Source organism: Anastrepha obliqua, chromosome 3 (genome assembly GCF_027943255.1).
Source record: "Anastrepha obliqua isolate idAnaObli1 chromosome 3, idAnaObli1_1.0, whole genome shotgun sequence".
Lineage (NCBI taxonomy): Eukaryota > Metazoa > Arthropoda > Insecta > Diptera > Tephritidae > Anastrepha > Anastrepha obliqua.
Window position 1 is genome coordinate 127,377,420 of NC_072894.1, and position 19,321 is coordinate 127,396,740.

Sequence of the window (19,321 nt, forward strand, 5' to 3'; positions counted from 1 at the left end):
AAAATTCAAGTATCGGAAACAAAAGTTCAATAACAAGTGGCTTGACGACAACAATTTTATTGGCTGGTTGAAAGCTGTGGCTAACGATCCATTCATAAGCAAATGCGCTGAGTGCGACAAAGTTTTGAACTGCGGCAATTCTGAATTGCAGAAGCACGCCGAAGCAAAACCGTACCAAAAAAATATAAAGACAATAAAAAAGACACCTAAAATAAACAGTTTTTTTTAAGAAAAAGCCGAGTAAACCAAATGGTTCCAGAAATTTCGAAATAAAACTTAGCATGTTCTTCGCTGAGCATAAAGTCGCGCCGCAAGTGGTGAACCATTTAATCCCAATCTTAAAAGTAATCGTGCCGGATTCTGAAAAAATAGAAACTCTGTCTTGTTTTTAACAGAACTGAATGTAATGAAAAATTCTAATTTTTTGCCTTTTTGCTGAATTTTTCTTTATATATGTGTTTATAATATAATAAATATGTGTATTTATATATATTTTTGAAATAAAATTTCTTATTAAAGTGTCTTATAAAGTGTCAAAACAGCACCAAGCCCAAAACTTAAGCAATTAATTCAATTTTGACGTTGCAAGTGCCTCATTATAGTGTAACCACAGTAGAAAAATATGTAGGGAATTTTGTAGGGAAAATTTTTTGAAGCGTAGGGAAAAGTAGGGAATTTTTTTGGGCTGTGTAGGGATTTTTCAAAACATCATTTACCATCACTGGCTAGGCCACACACATCTTTGATGACTCGGCAAAAACTGGGAGAGCTTGGCTGGGAAGTTTTGATGCATACACCATATAGCATTTGTTTCGGTCAATGAAGAACTTCCTTAATGGAGTAAAGTTGGCTTCAAGAGAAGCCTGTGAAAATTACTTGTCGCAGTTTTTCGCCGAGAAACCACAAAAGTTTTACACTGATGGAATAATGTCTCTAGAAGAAAAATGGCAAAAGGTGGTCGACCAAAATGGTATATATTTGGTTTAATAGAGTTCACTATAAATATAAAAAAAAAATGAGTTGAAGTTTGATTAGAAATACGAAAAGACTTTTTCGACTACCCAATATTTAATAGTAAGCAGCGAGTTGCGCATTTTTATTTTATATCTCTTCCTTTGCTTAGTTTTGAATATATCATGGCGCTAAAATTCATTTCCACCTCAGCATTATTGAGTGTCATTGCTAAACAAATAAGGGTAAGTTCGGAAAAAGGGTTCTCATATAATGAAGTTTTAAATCCTCAAATTTCCATTACCATCCATTTACCACTTACAGGTATGTCCATGTGACCCTAATTTGTTTGCTTAAATGTTCCTTGTTACAAGTGGGAGGGCAAGAAACGGATTTTCAAAGGCATATTTACATCTTTGAGTTCACAGTTCATTCGCAATGACGTGAATCAACTCCAGCTGAAATGTTTGTGAGTGATTCATGGAAGACTCTTTATGAAATCATCCAGACCTCTAGTATAAGTATGGCATACACAGCATATTTAAATGTGTATTATAAAAACATTTGCAACTATGTTTATATTTATGTGTACATATATGTATGTATAAGGTATTTTTCTAAGTAAAATTTTAATAACCCCTGTTTGTTGCAGATAAAGATGGATTGTTTACAGCAAATATGCCAAAAGAGGAGCAATACACATGGATTTGGGCTTTGATATTTGCATTTTCCGCACCTGAGGTCTTAACCTTTTTTCGTTCCTTGCGGATTTGCATTTTCAAGGACGTGAAGTCACCCACGTGGTTGGAGTTTATGCTGGTAAGCGAATTAGTTTTCTTCATGCAAAATTTGTATTAATGTCAACCGGCTTTTGCTTACAGGTCTTATTTTTTGAAATTTTACATACCATAGGGATGGCAATATTTGTGTTTTTCGTGATGCCTCAATTGGATTCCGTGAGAACATTAATGCTTTGTAATGGGGTTTGTTTTATACCGAGTATTCTGAGTAAGTTCTTAGAGGAAAATTATTTATAAATCATATATTTCAATATTGTTTGCTTGAGTGTCATTCTATTAATTATGAGTAACTTTCGAACTTTTCCCTACATTGCAGGCATTAGGCTGGACATTCATCTGGATTGGCATTCCATTATCTCCTTAACAATGAGTATTTTGGCGATTCTTGCTCAAGTTAGTGCATTTACAGTATGGCCCACATTTTCCTCCACTCTGGCTGTACAGATGATGGCTCTGCCGTTAATATTTGTTTCAGTGCGCTGGTGGGAAAACTATACTTCTTCATATCCTTGTTTGGGTTTGTACCTTTAAAAAACTTAATTCTCAAAAATATCAAATATACGTTTTCTGAGTTCAAAACAAAGTTAAATTGAATTAAAAATCAAACCATTTATATGTGGTATTTTTATGAATGACAAAAGATAATATATATGCGTGAAAATTTCACCAATAGAATTAAAAAAGTGAAAAATTCCTCTTATTTTTTATTGTAAAGCGAGATTTTCAATACTTGTGATTTTATTACAATCGAAATAAAAGATGAAGGTTTGCTAGTCGTCCGGATTGTGTGTAGTAATGTGGTCAAAAGTAGGTTTGATCTTTAAGTGTGTTACATATGTATATTTGTAGCTATGTAAATATGTTATGAGACACGTCAGAACTTTTGTCTGAATCATTTACGAAAATGGTTTTTATCAACACCAAATAAATTCACTTTACTGTTGCAAAGAGAATGGGGCAAATAAAGTAATTGTGATGCCACTGATTAGTTTCCAATTTTAAACCATTCAGAATCCCATTATTCATTTTCACATTTGGTTGTTGTCCGAAAATTCTTATATAAGACTACTGGAAAAATTTGCCTTCCATACCTGTAGTATGAATAAATCTTTCCATTAAGGTCCAGTCATAAACTACTCTATAATTATTAATAATAGTGCAGTAGTAATTTATTTATTTGTTTATAAATAAAGCATCTTACATTTCAATAATTTAAATAGATTCACATAAGAATTATATACTGATAATATTATTTTAATGATGTGATATCTGCTAGGGCTATCGGAGTTACTCGTTTTAGTTTTCGTTTTTGCAATTCTGAATGGGGAATTTTCAGCGTTTTTTCGTTTGTGTGTGTTAGTAGTCTGTGAATATGATATGTGCTACATTCTCGAATGACGTCTTCAATAAATTTCATCTTAACCAATCCCTATGTACAGCTGTTGACAGCTAATTAGAAACGACACTTATTTCAAAATAAATTTTCCATTTTCCTTTTAAACACGTATTTTCATAACTTTTTGCCAATTTTATTTAAACATATGATAAACTTAAAAACTAGTGGAAAACAATTTAATCGCAATTCTTTATTAAATATATATATATTTTTTTAAAGCATTTGAAATGCATGATTTGGATAGGGCAACTAATTAGAAACAGTAATGTATTATCAGATCAACATAAAGATTATGTTAGTATTTGGTTCCATAACCCTTTTGCTTCAACACTGCCTCACATCGATTGCGCATTGATGTAGTGAGATTCTGACAGCGCGCCACAGGTATTGCTTGCCATGCCGTTTTTACTTCGGCAAAAAGGACATCCATATTTGGGATATTTTTGGCACTCACGGCTTTTTTAACGTCACCCCAGAGATGCTCTATTGGGTTTAAGTCCGGACTGGATGATGGCCATTCCAAAACATTGATGGAATTTTCGTCGAAAAACTGTTTCGTCAACCTTGCCCTGTGCTTTGGATCATTATCCTGTTGATACTTCCATATAACTGGCAAATTTACAACAACATTACATTTTTTAGTATATCGACGTATTTCTCATTATTTAAAATTCCATCAATCCTATGGATTGGGCCAACAATATTCCACCAGAAACATCCCCACACCATGATTGATCCTCCACAATGCTTCACTACCCGTGAAACGTAGCAGGGATTGAATTCTTGGTTGATTGGCCGCCGAACACACCTTTTACCATCTGGGCCTTGTGATTTATCTTGGCTTCATCGCTCCAAACGATATATTTCCATTGATTTGGAGTCCATGACCAATGGGATCTCGCAAAGACTACTCGCCGTCTCCTTTGTATCTTGGTTAGAAGTGGCTTCTTGCGTGCTGCTCTGCCATGCAGTCCAGATTCGACCAGACGCCGAGCAATTGTCCTCTTGGATATTTCGAAATTATATTGATCCTGAATTTCCCGTTGGATGTCAGTGGAAGTCTTTTTTGGGTCTCTTTTGGAGATGATTGCTATCTTGCGGTCAATTTCTGCTGAAGTTTTCCGGGGCCTTTTCTTACGTGGAACATTGTCAACAGTCTTAAAAAGTTGGATATGCTTTAAGGCGTTAAAAACCATTTTTTTTAGCATTTGACTTGCTTAGAAATTTCATTGTACGACTTTCCAGCTTTACGAAGGTCAAAAATGGAGCTCCGCAGGGCAAGTGTACAGCTGCTGCTTTTTCCCATTACACATCTTCAAGACGAATATTTTAGTTGCTTTTAAACAACCAATTTAAAATATATACACACCAAAAAGTCGATTATATTACTACTAAAATAACACAACTTGCCGAATATGCTTCCATTGAACAACTGTTTCTAATTAGTCGTCTTAGTTTATTTACCTTGAACTAAGTAACCCATGCACTGCGTTGGATAGTATTAACGGTACTTCAATTTCACAACTACAAAACTAGGCGCATTGGGTAGTAAATAGAGTAACAAAAGCAATGCAAATGATTTTAAGAGAAAAAATAACGGTAAATTTAAACAGTTTAATATTATGCTCATCAAGCGTTTATCAAAAGAGAGCGTTTCTAATTAGCTGACAACAGCTGTATATAGTCATTGGTTATGTTCCATCCTGCGATTGTAATAGTCCTTAAAATATTTAATTGTAGTCGTTGCATTATTTTAAGGTTTGATTTGCTAGCTGTTCCCTATAGTTCGATGCCATATTATCAGATTGGAGTTACAAGAATTTTATTACCAAGTGAAAGTCGCGAGTCGTTTCGTAGTAGCCAGTAGAGTTGTCGGAATCGGTTTTGAATTCGCTCCCTCCAGGTCAGTTTTGTATTAATTATTATGCCTAAATATTTGGCTTTTGTATCATATTTAACGACTTTATTATTTTTGGTAAATATTTGTGGGTCATACTTTCTGTTTGTGTATATTACTTGGATGGTTTTATCTGTGTTAATTTCGAAAAGAAGCAGATTCAAGAATAATATCTGAAAATTAAAATACAACGAATAGTAAGTAAATCCCAATTGATTCCTATGGCCTGATGATGGCATCCAGTCAGTAATGTTATAGTTTTTCTGTATCTCTGTATCTATTCATTCAGTAATTAAATCTCTGATAAATATACATTAATTTCAAGAACATATATGTACATATATTATTTAATTAAATATTATTTACTCTCTTTAAATTATACTATTATCATCATTATTATTTCTTTCAATCCTTTTAGCACATATAATGAACACTTTTCGGCGCAGTCGTTCAAGATATCAGACTTATATTTATCTTTCGCCTTTGAAAATCGTCGTGTTTTCACTAATTGGGTTTTGCTTCCATGGCCAACGCATCATCGATTATTTCTCTTCGTTTATGAACGCCTGGCAGTCGCATGAAATTCTAGTTCAACTAGGAGAGGTGAGTTTAATTGCAATTAAATAACAGGAAAAGCAGAAAAATGCAACTTTTTAAATGAGCGTGAGGTAGGTAGGTAGGTGAAGTGGTTGAAGTGCCGGTCTGGCACTTCTCAAGTAGCACTAAAGCGCCGTTTTGATACCATTATGAGATCTTCAACAGGAGATTGATTGGATTTAGGTTGGCGCACTGCTCCAGGCTGTCGAAGAAAGGAGCGCCCAGTCGTCTAGCTGCTAAACCCGGACATTTACAGAGAAAGTGCTTTACTCCTTCTCTGAAAGGTAACTCAGCTTTCCCGCGTGTGTGCCGATCGTCCGGTGATCGGTGAACACAGCTACGAGTTTGAAAATTGAATGGCGAGGAGTCCAAAGGACATTCTGAGTCCTTCGTATATCGTATTGGGGTCAAAGGGTTTTCGAAATAGCACATGAAGAAATGGAGCTCCATATTTTCTGCGCTTTCCTGAGAAATAATTTGTGCAGTTCCCCTTTAACAACTGTCAGGGGGATGCCGATGACCGGGTAGGAGGTCATTGAGGCCAATTCAGTCCCCTTCCTGGCAAGCTCATCAGCAATATCATTTCCCTCTACATATGTTCCTATATCCTAGAACCCAGATCAGAGAAATTTTACCTGCACACCCAAGTTATTTGATCTCCTCCTTACAGGAGTTTACTAGTTTGGTTCTGCACCATGGCGTCGTCAGAGCCTTAATCAAGGTTTGGCCTTCGGAGAAAATGTTAATATCTCCCTCGCTCTCGCGTTGCCTGAGCATTTTGCATGCCTGCAGGATCGCAAAGACTTCTGCTTGGAAAGCACCAGCAGTGTTCGGCAGTTTAAAGGAGATAGATAAATTGGCTGATTTAGAGAAAACCCCTGCTCCGACTCCCGATTCCATCTTGGAACCGTCAGTGAAGACAGAAGTTCAAGCTTCGGTGCAGATTTTCGCCTTGATCCAATCCTGCATATTTGGAGAGATTGCTCTAGTACGACTCTAGTTTGCGGATAGAGAGATCTGTTCGAAGTTCGGAGCTGCGATGGAAATTACGGAAAAGTCGATGGGAAGTAAGTGCAAGAGGACATTCGGGGCAACACTGGGACAAGTTTTATATGCTCTGGTGATGACAATGCATGCAGTCTTTGCACCTTCCTCAGTTTAGTGTTATTATAGCCCTTCCGAAGAGCTTCCCACCAAACTAGGCATCCATACGTTAAAATTGGGAAAACCACTGCGTTGTACACGACCTGTGGCTTGAGTCCCCATTTTTTACCGAACATAGATTTGCAGGAGTAGAAGGCTATACTGGCCTTCTTTACCCGATTTGAAATGAGCGTGAAGGCAGGAGACAAGTTAGTATGCTAATTTTACAAATATTTGACGTGTGTATTAAAATCCAAAAACACCAAATTTATGTTTTCATAACAGTCGATTTACTGGAACCTTCCATCAATGCAATTATTTTACCTCATCTTAATGAGTTATTACTTTATTAGTAACTAAAATGTATGTATTTATATTATATTTGGAGAAGACATAAATTACCAGGAACACATGGGGAAGTTCAAGGGCTCTTTCAATTTTCTGCAAAATTTATTAGATCTTTTCCTTGACCCATGTTATCCATCTTTGGCCGAAAAACATCGAGTCAGTGCCGTTTATTTTGTCTGCAAACCAAAAAAGCCGACAATGGCAAACATATGACTGTATTCTGCCAAGAAAAAGGTCCTCATAAAAAACTAATTGCAGTTCGGAGTCGGCTTATAACTGTACGTCCTTCCATTTGTGGAACAACATCAAGCCGCATGCCACAAATAGGATAAGGAGCTCGGCTAAACATCTAACAGAAATGTACGCGCCAATTATTCAACTTTCTTCACTTTTGTTTTTCTTCCACTTTATTAATATATACAAAAACCATTAAAAAGTCAGGAATTCTCGGGCTAGTTTTTTTCCATGAAGCAATAATTAAAGGTGATGTAAGTAGCCTAATTTCACCCTGTGTTAGCCATCTTGAAGCTACTTAATAAATCCGTGTTGTCCTCTTGGAAAAGCTACTTTTTATTTCAGAGCAAATTCTAAAGAAAAAGTACTCAAAAGCGTAGAAATTAAAACTTTTGCTGAAAAAATTAGCAGGCAATACTGTTTTGCCTATTCCATTTTGCATCTTTCAATTTCAATTTCAATTTATTTGATTTTTTTTTCAAACACGAAACGCGCTGTATTATTTAAAGCGATTTGCAATTTTTGCTTCGAATTATTATCAAGCCTGCAATATACTAATGCAGCGTATGATACATGAGGAACAATGAGTAATCTAACAAGTTTTAATTTAACTTTACGCATCGGAACAAACCTATCAAATAGATAGATGACTAAAGCATTGAAATGTTGCAGTTTTTCATCCACTGTTGTGAATAACCGACACATATTCCAATTAAGCTCGGCAGCCTCCTTATTTAAGAGATCATGCTGAATAAGCTTAAAGCCTCTAAAAAATATCTCCTTTACTGGATTGTGTCTGTTGAACTGGATGTTGTAAGATAAGAATATCAACTCGTGGTCGGAAACTCCAGCCATAGGAAGCTGATCAATATGACTGACGTAATCTCTGTCACTGACGCAAAATACATCGAAAAGACTTGGTTTGCAAATCAAGAGGACACCTCAAACTTCAATTAAGCTGAATGTCCAGTAGCTAAAATGAGTTGTTTTTGAGTAATGAATTTTTGAGTAAAAAACCTGTTTCGCACTTTTTGTTTTTTGCAAAATAAAAAATTTTTAACTACTTCTTTGCAATTGTTTCTACATGAAGTCGCTCGTGTAAGTAATTACGATCATTTTGAACCCAGAATTATTAAAATCGGTTCATTTTTGACTAAGTTATGGGCATTTAAAAAAATTTTTTTCTTATATAATTAAAAAAAATCGAGTTTGAGCCGAAAAACAAAATTGCCGATAACTCTTGAAAAAAATTTTTTTCGGGCGAACAAAAAAATAACATCAGGTTGGGGTCGAGCTCTAACAAACACTTGCCCACGAACAGAGAAAACTGACGTTAGACGATTTTGCTTTTTATACTGCATAGCCAAACGCATTAGTTTGCGATTTGTTCTTGTAAGACATTCCTGGATAAATAGCTTCCCTTCAATACTGACGCCGACATCACTAAGAGAAAGTGCTCGTCTCTTATCTTTGCAGAATTTAGCTACAGCTTTCAGCAGTTGAGAGCGATCTGCAGCAGAGCTCAATTTGATTATAATTGGAGCTACGCTTTTATTGTTTGGGCGTCTACTTGTGTTTCTGCGTATATATAAATTTATCTTTTTTAACACAGATTTTATACTTGTAACTTTGCAGGTAATCTCGTTAAAAAATCAAATGTATGATTAGCGGACGTGACGAAATAAAAGTGGTTTTTCCTCGTTAAGAGTTTCCACTATTCTCAAGTTGTTTTATTTATTACTTCAGTGTAGGTTTACAAATGGCACATATAGATTCCAATCCGATGCATGGTCAAAATACATACATATATGACACAAATCCATGGGAATAGTTAAGTTAAAAATATAAATAATTAGGTACCACTTATAAAATAACATAAAATTATTCTATGGCTTACAACGACCTTTTTCAATTTTTTACTACATTTTCAGAAAGGGGATAAACTTATTCCCTTTTTCCCTTGCTTCCAAATTGCATCAATGGATTAAGTAGCATCCGAAATCAGTTGTCAAACTTTACTTAACCTTGTATAATTGAATCATGGTTTTTTTCTAAACATCTGCTTTTGACAGTTTTACTTATTTTACTTTGCCAGCTATTACAACTATTTGAACGATATGTTGAGACAACGAAATCGCAGTTGTTGAGATTAATAAGGTGTAAAAATATTTTATAAATACTTACGCAATATATACCTATATATTTCATTTATAAATTAAGTACTAAACATACATAAACGATATTCCTGTGCTGAAAAGTATTTGTGCTGAAAAGTAAAAAGTGCTTCTAATTTTGTTTTTTCGCAGGAGAGCATTTTTTAAGTCGAAACTGTAAAACGAACTGATTTGAAAAACGAACATATTTGCTCCATAGAACCTTTATCTATTATGGAATAAATAATTGTACATGAGCGTACGTGTGCTGTTATTTCATTTCACTTCATGCCTTGGGAAAAATGCTAATATTGACTAATACGAGGTATGTTCGAAAAGTATCGCCAATTTTGAATTTCCGCAGGTTACGTATATTCGAATTTCAATTTTTTTGTGGCGTTATGTTGGTACTCATGTCTCTCACTCATGCCGACGAGTTCGGCCATTTTTAATCTTGAGTTAAAAAGGTTAAACTTTTCGATTGAACAGACGTGCTTTTATTAGCTCTTGCTTTGTGAAAGTTTCGTAGTGAATCTACCAATCGTACAATATATGTATAAAAACATACAGCGATATAGACGCTTTAATGCTGCAACACAATACATCTTGTGGTATCTTAGCCCAACTTTTGTTTTGCAAATATATCGCACTTGTTACGTTAAAGCGTAACAACTCAAAAAGAAAAGGAAAATAGTAACCACTCAAAAATTTGTTATTTTAGCGCAACTACTAAACAAATAAGAAAGAAACAACCGTTATATTGTTTTTAATGATATTTTCGTGCAATTCCATATTTTTTCCCTTGTAATACCTATATTATTAATATTTACGGAAACAGTTTTTCGTCTCTACTGAAAATGTTCAGATTTTGAGTTGTTACGCTTTAACGTAACAAGTGCGATATGTAAATACAAACAAAATAAAAACATAAAAATAATAAAAACAACTAGTGAAAAAATTTAACATTTAAAATGCCGCTCTCCTCCCAAAGAGAGGCTCCGCTAACCATCGCAAAAGCAACTTACAAATGCTAACTCCAGCTACAATGTTCCGTTCTCGGCAAGCGAAATAAAGAGTAAGTCATCAGCTGTACAACCTCATCTCGCAACCGCCGTTAACTCTGTACCCACAACTCCTCTCTCATCGCATGAGCAATGCCAAACTCCAATTGATCTAATCAGCATTTCTCATCCCACCACTTGTCTGGTAGCTCTCAAAAGCGCAACAACAATCACAATATTTACAACATCAGCATCAATAAGCAGAACCGCTTAACTAAAAACTCTTCAATTTTCTCATACTCGCCAATCATGTCTACATGCCCAAACATAATTATGCAGACAAAAGCAGGTGGGAACAACAAAGAACTTTCTCTTCCAAAGATAACACTTAATTCTCCAGATAAGAATACAGAAACAACAAAAATCACCAAAAAACATAAAATATTAACAAACCAAAAAACAATTACAACCTACTGGTTAAGTAAACCAACAAATAACAAATCAATCCCGCATACTCTGACATCAAACAGATTTAATATACTCTCTCTTGATGATGAAAAAGAAAAAGTAACATGAAACAGTGATACAAACAACACTAATCTAAAGCTCCAAAACCACCACCTATATTTGTACAAAATGTTGAATTCATTAAATATTTAACCGATGCGCTAAACAAATTTCCGAATTGCGTTTTTGAACTGAAAGTCCTGTAAAACAATGAAGCAAAAATTCAACCAAAAGAGTCATAACACTATACACAAATCACTAAATTATTAAAAGAAAAAAATACTCAGTATTATACATATAAGCCCAAAGAACAAAGGGGATTTAAAGTGATACTGAGGAACTTGCACAACTCCACAGATAAACAAATTGAAATTGTAAAAGAATTAGGTGAACTTGGACATGAGGTTACAAATATTCATAATATCTTACACGCTACTACCAAAGCACCTTTGCCACTGTTTCCACTTAAATTAAAAACCAAACCCAACAACAAAGATATATACACTACAACACATCTACTACATTGCAAAATTAAATTTAAGCCTGTACATCAAAAACGCACTTTGCCTCAATGCACAAACTGCCAAGAATGCGGTCACACAAACAATTTTTGTTTTAAAACACGTGTGTGTGTCAAATTTTCTGGAAGTCATAAAGCCATAGAATGTCCAGTGAAGGACATTAACCAAATAAAATGTGCTCTCTGTGGTAAAAACCACACAGCCAATTACAAGGGTAGTATGATTTATAAATCATTAAAAATACAGCAATTTCCAAGTCTCAGACAGAGAAATCCCACAATTACAAGCACAGAAGAAAAAGTTGCATTACAAACTACACTAGACAATGTGACAACCCAGCACAGTACTACAACACCACATTTATCTTACGCCCAAGTAACAGCCATAAACGCTAAAAATGATGCTCAATCTATTGGAGCAACTATAACGGAAAGCAAAGAAATTTCAGAGTTGAAAGATACTACAGTAGGTTCTGTTTTTATGCGGTAGATACGTTCCGCAAGAAACAGCATAAAGAAAAAACAGCATAAAAAAAGCTACTAGTTCTATAGTAAAACTATAGATACGTTTCAAATGCTAAAACCGCATAAATCTGAAATAATCGCATAAAAAAGGGCACTAGTCCCATATTATTACTATAGATACGTTCCATAGACCGCATGAATCTGAAATAATTAAATAAAATCGCATAAACAAAATATTGTATCTTTGAAAATTATATCTTTATATATCTTCCATACTTGTAGGGTTAGCATTTCTGATGCAATCTGTGATGAGTTTTTGCTTAGCTGGTTTAGAATCTTGTTTATATGTACAATTCCCCATAGGTCGACATGCATTTTGTAATTTAAAAAAAAACCGCACTATTTCAAAACCGCATAAAAAAAAGCCGCATAAAAACAGAACCTACTGTATATGATGAAACAATTAATCTCACAAATGTCTGCACTGATAAACATAGTCACGTTACTTTTCGCTAAATTTAATGAACAGACAAGATAAATTAAGAATTGTCCTGTGGAACGCTAATGGTCTAAGCCAACATGCACTGGAACTAAAAAGATTCCTAAAAAACAATAACATAGACGCAGCTCTTATATCTGAAACACATTTCACAGATAGAAATTATTTAAACATTCCTAACTATGCTATGTAATATATTTATCACACCAATCACCCTGATGACAAGGCACATGGTGGAACGGCAGTAATTATAATCACTGTAGACAGGACTACTTTCAAGCGACATCTATACAAATTGAGGACTTTAGTGGACATTTAACCCTTTCTGCCATATACTGCCCTCTTAAACATAAAAATTCTAAGACACTATACTTTGACTTTCTTAAAACTCTTGAAGGCCGTTTTATTGCAGGCGGAGATTTCAATGCAAAGAATAGCTTATCGGGATCCAGAATAACAAACACGAAAGGAAAAAATCTTTACGATGCAATTATAGAAAATAAAAGTAACTTTTCAAGCTTTGGAGAACCAACTTATTGGCCAACTGATATGCGGAAGCGACCTGATTTAATTGACTTTTACATTACGAAAGATATTATAAGTGAGCAACTGGAAGTAACTTTGACTTCTCATATGACCATTCTCCAATATTATTAAGCTATGAAACCAGTCCTATCCTAAACTACAACACACATAAATTTGACAATAATTATACGAACTGGGCCGCCGTAGCCGAATGGGTTGGTGCGTGGTTACCATTCGGAATTCACAGAGAGAACGTTGGTTCGAATCTCGGTGAAACCAAAATTAATAAAAACATTTTTCTAATAGTGGTCGCCCCTCGGCAGGCAATGGCAAACCTCCGAGTGTATTTCTGCCATGAAAAAAGCTCCTCATAAAAATATCTGCCGTTCGGAGTCGGCTTGAGACTGTAGGTCCCTCCATTTATGGAACAACATCAAGACGCACACCACAAATAGGAGGAGGAGCTCGGCCAAACACCGAAAAAGGGTTTACGCGCCAATTATATATATATATAATATATATATACGAACTGGAACTATTTTCGTGAAATTATGGAGCAAAGCCTTAACATTAAAGTCCCTCTAAACTTGAATGACAGTATAGTGTATGCAACAACAACTTCTACACCTATAATCAAGATGAGTAATAACAAACACAAATTACCCCATAAAATCTAGAAAAAAATCAGAGAAAAACGAAAACTAAGGCAACAATGGCAATCTACACGTTCACCAGATATCAAAAAAAGACTGAATATAGCAACAAAAGAAATTAAAGATATATAAAAAGTGGACAAGGACGAAAAAGGAGCTACTAGAGCTACAAACTATACACTATGGAAGGCCTGAAAAAAAATCGACAACGCAGTTATGCACAACCCCCTCTAAGGACAAGGACAAATTCTTGGGCGAAAACACCAAAAGAAAAAGCAAATTACTTCGAAAGAAATACGAATAGCAATTGAGACAAAAACTGACGTAAATAAATCCCCAGGATATGACGGAAGCAGTCTAAAGGAGTTACCTGACAAAGCCACTCTTTACTTAAGAAATATATTTAACTCAGCATTACGAATGAAGTATTTTCCAATGCCTTGGAAGGTTGCTGAAATCATCGCAATACCCAAACCTAATAAAGACGCATCTGAAGCTTCTTCATACAGACCAATTACCATCATTATATAAACTTTTTGAGAAGCTTATACTTGACCGCCTTGACCCCTACTACTACAGGCGCGAAACTTATTTCCTTCACACCAATTCGGATTTCGTAGAAAACATTCAACAATAGGACAGGTACATAGAGTAACAAATAAAATATTGCCAGAAATTGATAAAAGAAATACATGCGTTGCTGTGTATTTTGATGTAGCAAAAGCTTTCGACAGCGTGTGGCACAGGGGTTTAATATTTAAACTTAAACAGTATCCTCCATTCGACTATCATTTGTTAATGAAAATCAAAACGATTCATAAATCCGGATAGACACCAAAGCAGGATACCTTGGAATGGCTATTGACTCCAAGCTTCTCTGGAAAGAACATATTACGTTGAAAATAAATAAGGTAAAAAACAGATTCCGACAACTTTAATGGCTACTTGGCAGGCGCTCGAAACTGTCATTGCTGAATAAAACTCTTATACAAAACTGTGATTGTGCCAATCTGGGCATAGGGCATAGAAATCTGGGGAACTGCAAGTAAAGGTAACATTAACATTATTCGACGACTACAATCAAAAATACTCAGAACTATAACCAATGCACCTTGGTACGTCCCAAACTAAGTTATTCATCGCGACCTCAACATCGATACAGTAGCAGAAATCATCCTCAATCGCAGCACCAATGATATTGTCCGTTTAATGAAAAAATACTGACATGCGACAACTCCCATCAGCAGAAAGGGCAAACTCCAGGCGGCTCAAACGACCAACCCCAACTCAATAATTTAACTGATAATTGTAGAAATAATTACTTAGTGTCATACGACAGGTGTAATTAATAAAAAAAACAAAAGTTAAAAACGAAATTAAGTGCGCGGTTGCATTCCGAATGTTGATTGTGTCATACGGAAAAGCTACTTTGGACCAAAGCAACGTTTATCGGTGGTACAAAATGTTCTCAGAAGGCCGAGAAGATGTAAACGACGAGGAGCGTGCCGGACGCCCGAGCACTTCAACAACATACGAAAAAATTGATGAAGTGAAGAAAATGGTATTGGCCAATCGTCGAATCACCGTTAGAGAAGTTGCTGAGGACTTAGACATATCGATTGGCTAGTGCCATTCGATTTTTTTCAATGATTTGTTCATGAGATGGGTCGCCGCAGAATTCGTACCAAAACTGCTCAATTTCGACCAAAAGCAGCATCGCATGAATGAACATTGACAATGCGATGTTGGACTCTGTCCGCGATGACCAAAATTTGCTCCAGAGGGTCATACCTGGTGACGAATCGTGAGTTTATGGTTATGACGTGGAAACCAAAACTCAATCATCTCAATGAAAGCTAGTTAAAGACTTGGAAGATAGTTAAGGGCTTGCTTGACTTTGGAAAAAAAAAAATATATTTTTTTTTATTAAATTTTAGGGTAGTTCTTAACTTTATGTTAATACTGGACTGACTGTCAACATATTTGGCAGTCGTATTTATACTTATACCTCATCTTACTGTTCTTGGTACACGACTTGTATATTGGTTTCTTTGCATGCTGTTTAGGAAAAACATGTTTATCTTTTGATATTCTTAATATACATATCTTTATCTTTTGTTTTTCTTAAAATATGTTTATTTTTTGTTATTCTTAAAATACATATGTTTATCTTTTGGTATTCTTAAAATATCTTTGGATTTGTTCAGCCCTGCATGATTATACTTAGAATTTACTTAACTATTTTTATTCAGTATTTGTGAATGAAATCATTCCTTAACTAGCTGTCACGAACCAAGACCGAAAAAAGCGCGCCAAGTTCGGTCGAATGTAAAAGTTCTGCTTACCGTTTTCTTCGATTGTAGGGGCGTTGTGCATCATGAGTTCTTGCCAGAGCGTAAAACAGTCAATAAGGAATATTACCTGCAAGTTATGCGCAAAAATTGGCTCTGCATCACGATAACGCCCCTGCTCACACATCGTTGCTTGTGCGTGACTTTTTGGCCAAAAACAATACACTAATGATGCCACAGTCGCTGTATTCCCCAGATTTGGGCACCTGTGACTTTTTCTTCTTGCCGAAATTGAAGAGGCTCATGAAAGGACGACGCTACGCTACGATTGACGAGATAAAGACGGCATCGAAGGAGGAGCTGAACAAGATAAAAAAATGATTTTTTGAAGTGCTTCGAAGATTGGAAAAAACGTTGGCACAAGTGCATAATATCTCATTGAAGGGGGAAATATAGATATTAATGAATAAATAAATAATTTGTGAAAAAACACAAAATTCGCTATACTTTTTGAACACACCTCGTATAAGATATTTTGAGTCAATTTATTTCCATTTGGAAAACAATTTTAAGGTATTTCAAGCTCTTATTTCTCTTCAATCATACATTAATTAAAGTTATTATTCTTAATGGGAGGAAAAGCTTAAATGACAAAACAAAAAAATCTCCCACAACTTTTTTAAGAATTATATAATACAAAATCAATTAATATTTAAGTCGACTTCAGCACTTTTTTCCTTTTTGTCAGAATATTTTGGAGCTAAATGGTTTTCATTTTAGTTAATTTATTTTATTTAATTTTTCCGTAGCATTTAGCCGATTCAATATCTCTCCAACGCAATGTAACACATCCCTCACGTACTTTTACAATTTCAACCAATGCCAGTACAGCCATATACGTTCTGTTACTGCAAGTGTGCTCTTCATATTTATGCTATATCTGCGCAAAATTTGCCTGCAAAATAAAAATTCAGGAATTTAGCTTTGCACTGCCGTTTAGCTTGGTCGGTCCCACTTCTATTGCAATCGCTTTGTGGATCTCATTGACGCGCGGGGCGAATGTGTGTGCCTTTCATGCTTTTTTCCCCGATTATTTGTCACTAATAGGAAATGTACATCACGAGTTTACTGGCAGTATTGTCGCGAATAATCTATGGATATGGCCATTATGGTGGCTTTCGCAGCTGTGGGTAACGCGACACATTTGGCGTCCACGAAATGAAAAAAATGCACCAACAGAAAAACTGTTCATATGTCCATGGTATTGCGGTTTTTTGGTGGATCAGTGCATAGCAATGAATCGGCGTATCATCGATTTCAATGAAGAGTCTTTATCAAGAAAGGTAAGACTATTATTAGGTTAAATAAAATAGTTATGATAATTTTTTTGCTTTATTTCGACGATGACACATGGGCTGAAAAGTCACGGGCCTAACACATAGATGGCACTAGTATTATTGTATTCACCACTTTTTCAGTTAGTATGATACTAGCCTTAAAAACAAAGCTGTTAAACTTTCATGATTTTCTATTCATTATTCGTAAGTTGTTGTGCTAAGAGTGATGCTATTTTTTTATTTTTAAAACAATGGATAAAAAAGAATTTCGTGTTTTAATTTTACGCTGCTTCTTACCGTTCAAACGAAGCAATGGCTTGAAAAGTGTTATGGGGACTCCGCTTTCGGCCATTTTGAAGGTTGAGTTAATTGCTGACACCTGCTTTGCTTGCACATGTTTTGGCTCTTGGATTTTTACCCATTCAAAAAGTTGGATCAAAGAACCTGTATCAAATTTTGCGTGAAAAACAAAATTAAATGCGCGGATGCATTCCAAATGTTGACTGTGCCATACGGATAAGCTACTTTGGACCAAAGCAACGTTTATCGATCGTACAAAATGTTCTCAGAAGGCCGAGAAGATGTAAACGACGAAAAGCGTGCCGGACGCCCGAGCACTTCAACAACAGACGAAAAAATTGACGAAGTGAAGAAAATGGTATTGGCCAATCGTCGAATCACAGTTAGAGAAGTTGCTGAGGGTCTAGACATATCGATTGGCTAGTGCCATTCGATTTTTTTCAATGATTTGTTCATGAGATGGGTCGCCGCAAAACTCGTACCAAAACTGCTCAATTTCGACCAAAAGCAGCATCGCATGAACATTGCTAATGAGATGTTGGACTCTGTCCGCGACGACCAAAATTTGCTCCAGAGGGTCATAACTGGTGACGAATCGTGAGTGTATGGTTATGACGTGGAAACTAAAACTCAATCATCTCAATGGAAGCTGCCGCACGAACCAAGACCGAAAAAAGCGCGCCAAGTTCTGTCGAATGTAAAAGCTTTGCTTACCGTTTTCTTCGATTGTAGGGGCGTTGTGCATCATGAGTTCTTGCCACGGGGTAAAACCACACACACTAAAGATGCCACAGCCACCGTATTCCCCAGATCTGGCACCCTGTGACTTTTTCTTGTTCCCGAAACTGAAGAGGCTCATGAAAGGACGACGCTACGCTACGATTGACGAGAAACTATAAAGACGGCATCGAAGGAGGAGTTGAACAAGATAAAAAAAATGATTTTTTGAAGTGCTTCGAAGATTGGAAAAAACGTCGGCTCAAGTGCATAATATGTCATGGGGATTACTTTGACTCCCCAATAATAATAAATAATAATAAATAATGAATAAATAATTAATTTACAAAAAAAAAAACACAAAATTCGCGACACTTTTTGAACACACCTCGTATTACATGAGCATTTGACTATGAGAAAGCTCTGTTCAAAGAGGGTGCCGCGTTCGCTCACTATTGACCAACAACAATAACGTGTTGATGATTCTGAGCAGTGTTTGGCCATGTTTAAACGTAATAAAAATTGGTTAAAAAATCAAAACAATGGCAAAACTACATGAACTAAACATCTAATTGCTCCCACATCCCCGTATTCACCAGATTTGGCTCCCAGCGACTTCTGGCTGTTTGCAGACCTAAAAAAATGCTCGCTCTAATGAAGAGGTTGTCGCTGAAACTGAAGCCTATTTTGAGGCAAAAGATACAAAAGATGTAATGAAATGTTAAAGTGGCTTGGAGTGATTGCGTTGTTCTTGATGCAAATTACGTTGATGATACTGAAGCTAATTTTGAACAAAAAAAAACGTGTTTTCTTTGTTAGGGCCGGGGCTTTTCAGCCCATGTGTTACGTAAGGAAAAGTTTTTGCCTTTGCAGTTTTGGCATCCTTAGAGCCGATGGCCATAGCTGCTTGTGGAGAGTTTTCAGCCGTTAAGATTTGCGTTGCATATATGTATACTTTGCTTAATATAAAAAAGTACATCCAATGCA

General features: G+C 35.7%; 1 protein-coding gene across 1 annotated transcript in view; it reads left to right on the forward strand.

The window, feature by feature from the left end:
* Window positions 1-1,629: 1,629 nt before the first annotated feature.
* LOC129241684 (chitin synthase chs-2) overlaps window positions 1,630-19,321 on the forward strand; it is a 40,519-nt gene continuing 22,827 nt past the window's right edge. The window contains exons 1-6 of the mRNA XM_054878149.1: window positions 1,630-1,770; window positions 1,833-1,959; window positions 2,068-2,268; window positions 5,463-5,651; window positions 5,843-5,845; window positions 16,797-17,323. Of these exons, the coding sequence (XP_054734124.1) occupies window positions 1,630-1,770; window positions 1,833-1,959; window positions 2,068-2,268; window positions 5,463-5,651; window positions 5,843-5,845; window positions 16,797-17,323 (1,188 nt within the window). The remainder of the gene's footprint in view (window positions 1,771-1,832; window positions 1,960-2,067; window positions 2,269-5,462; window positions 5,652-5,842; window positions 5,846-16,796; window positions 17,324-19,321) is intronic.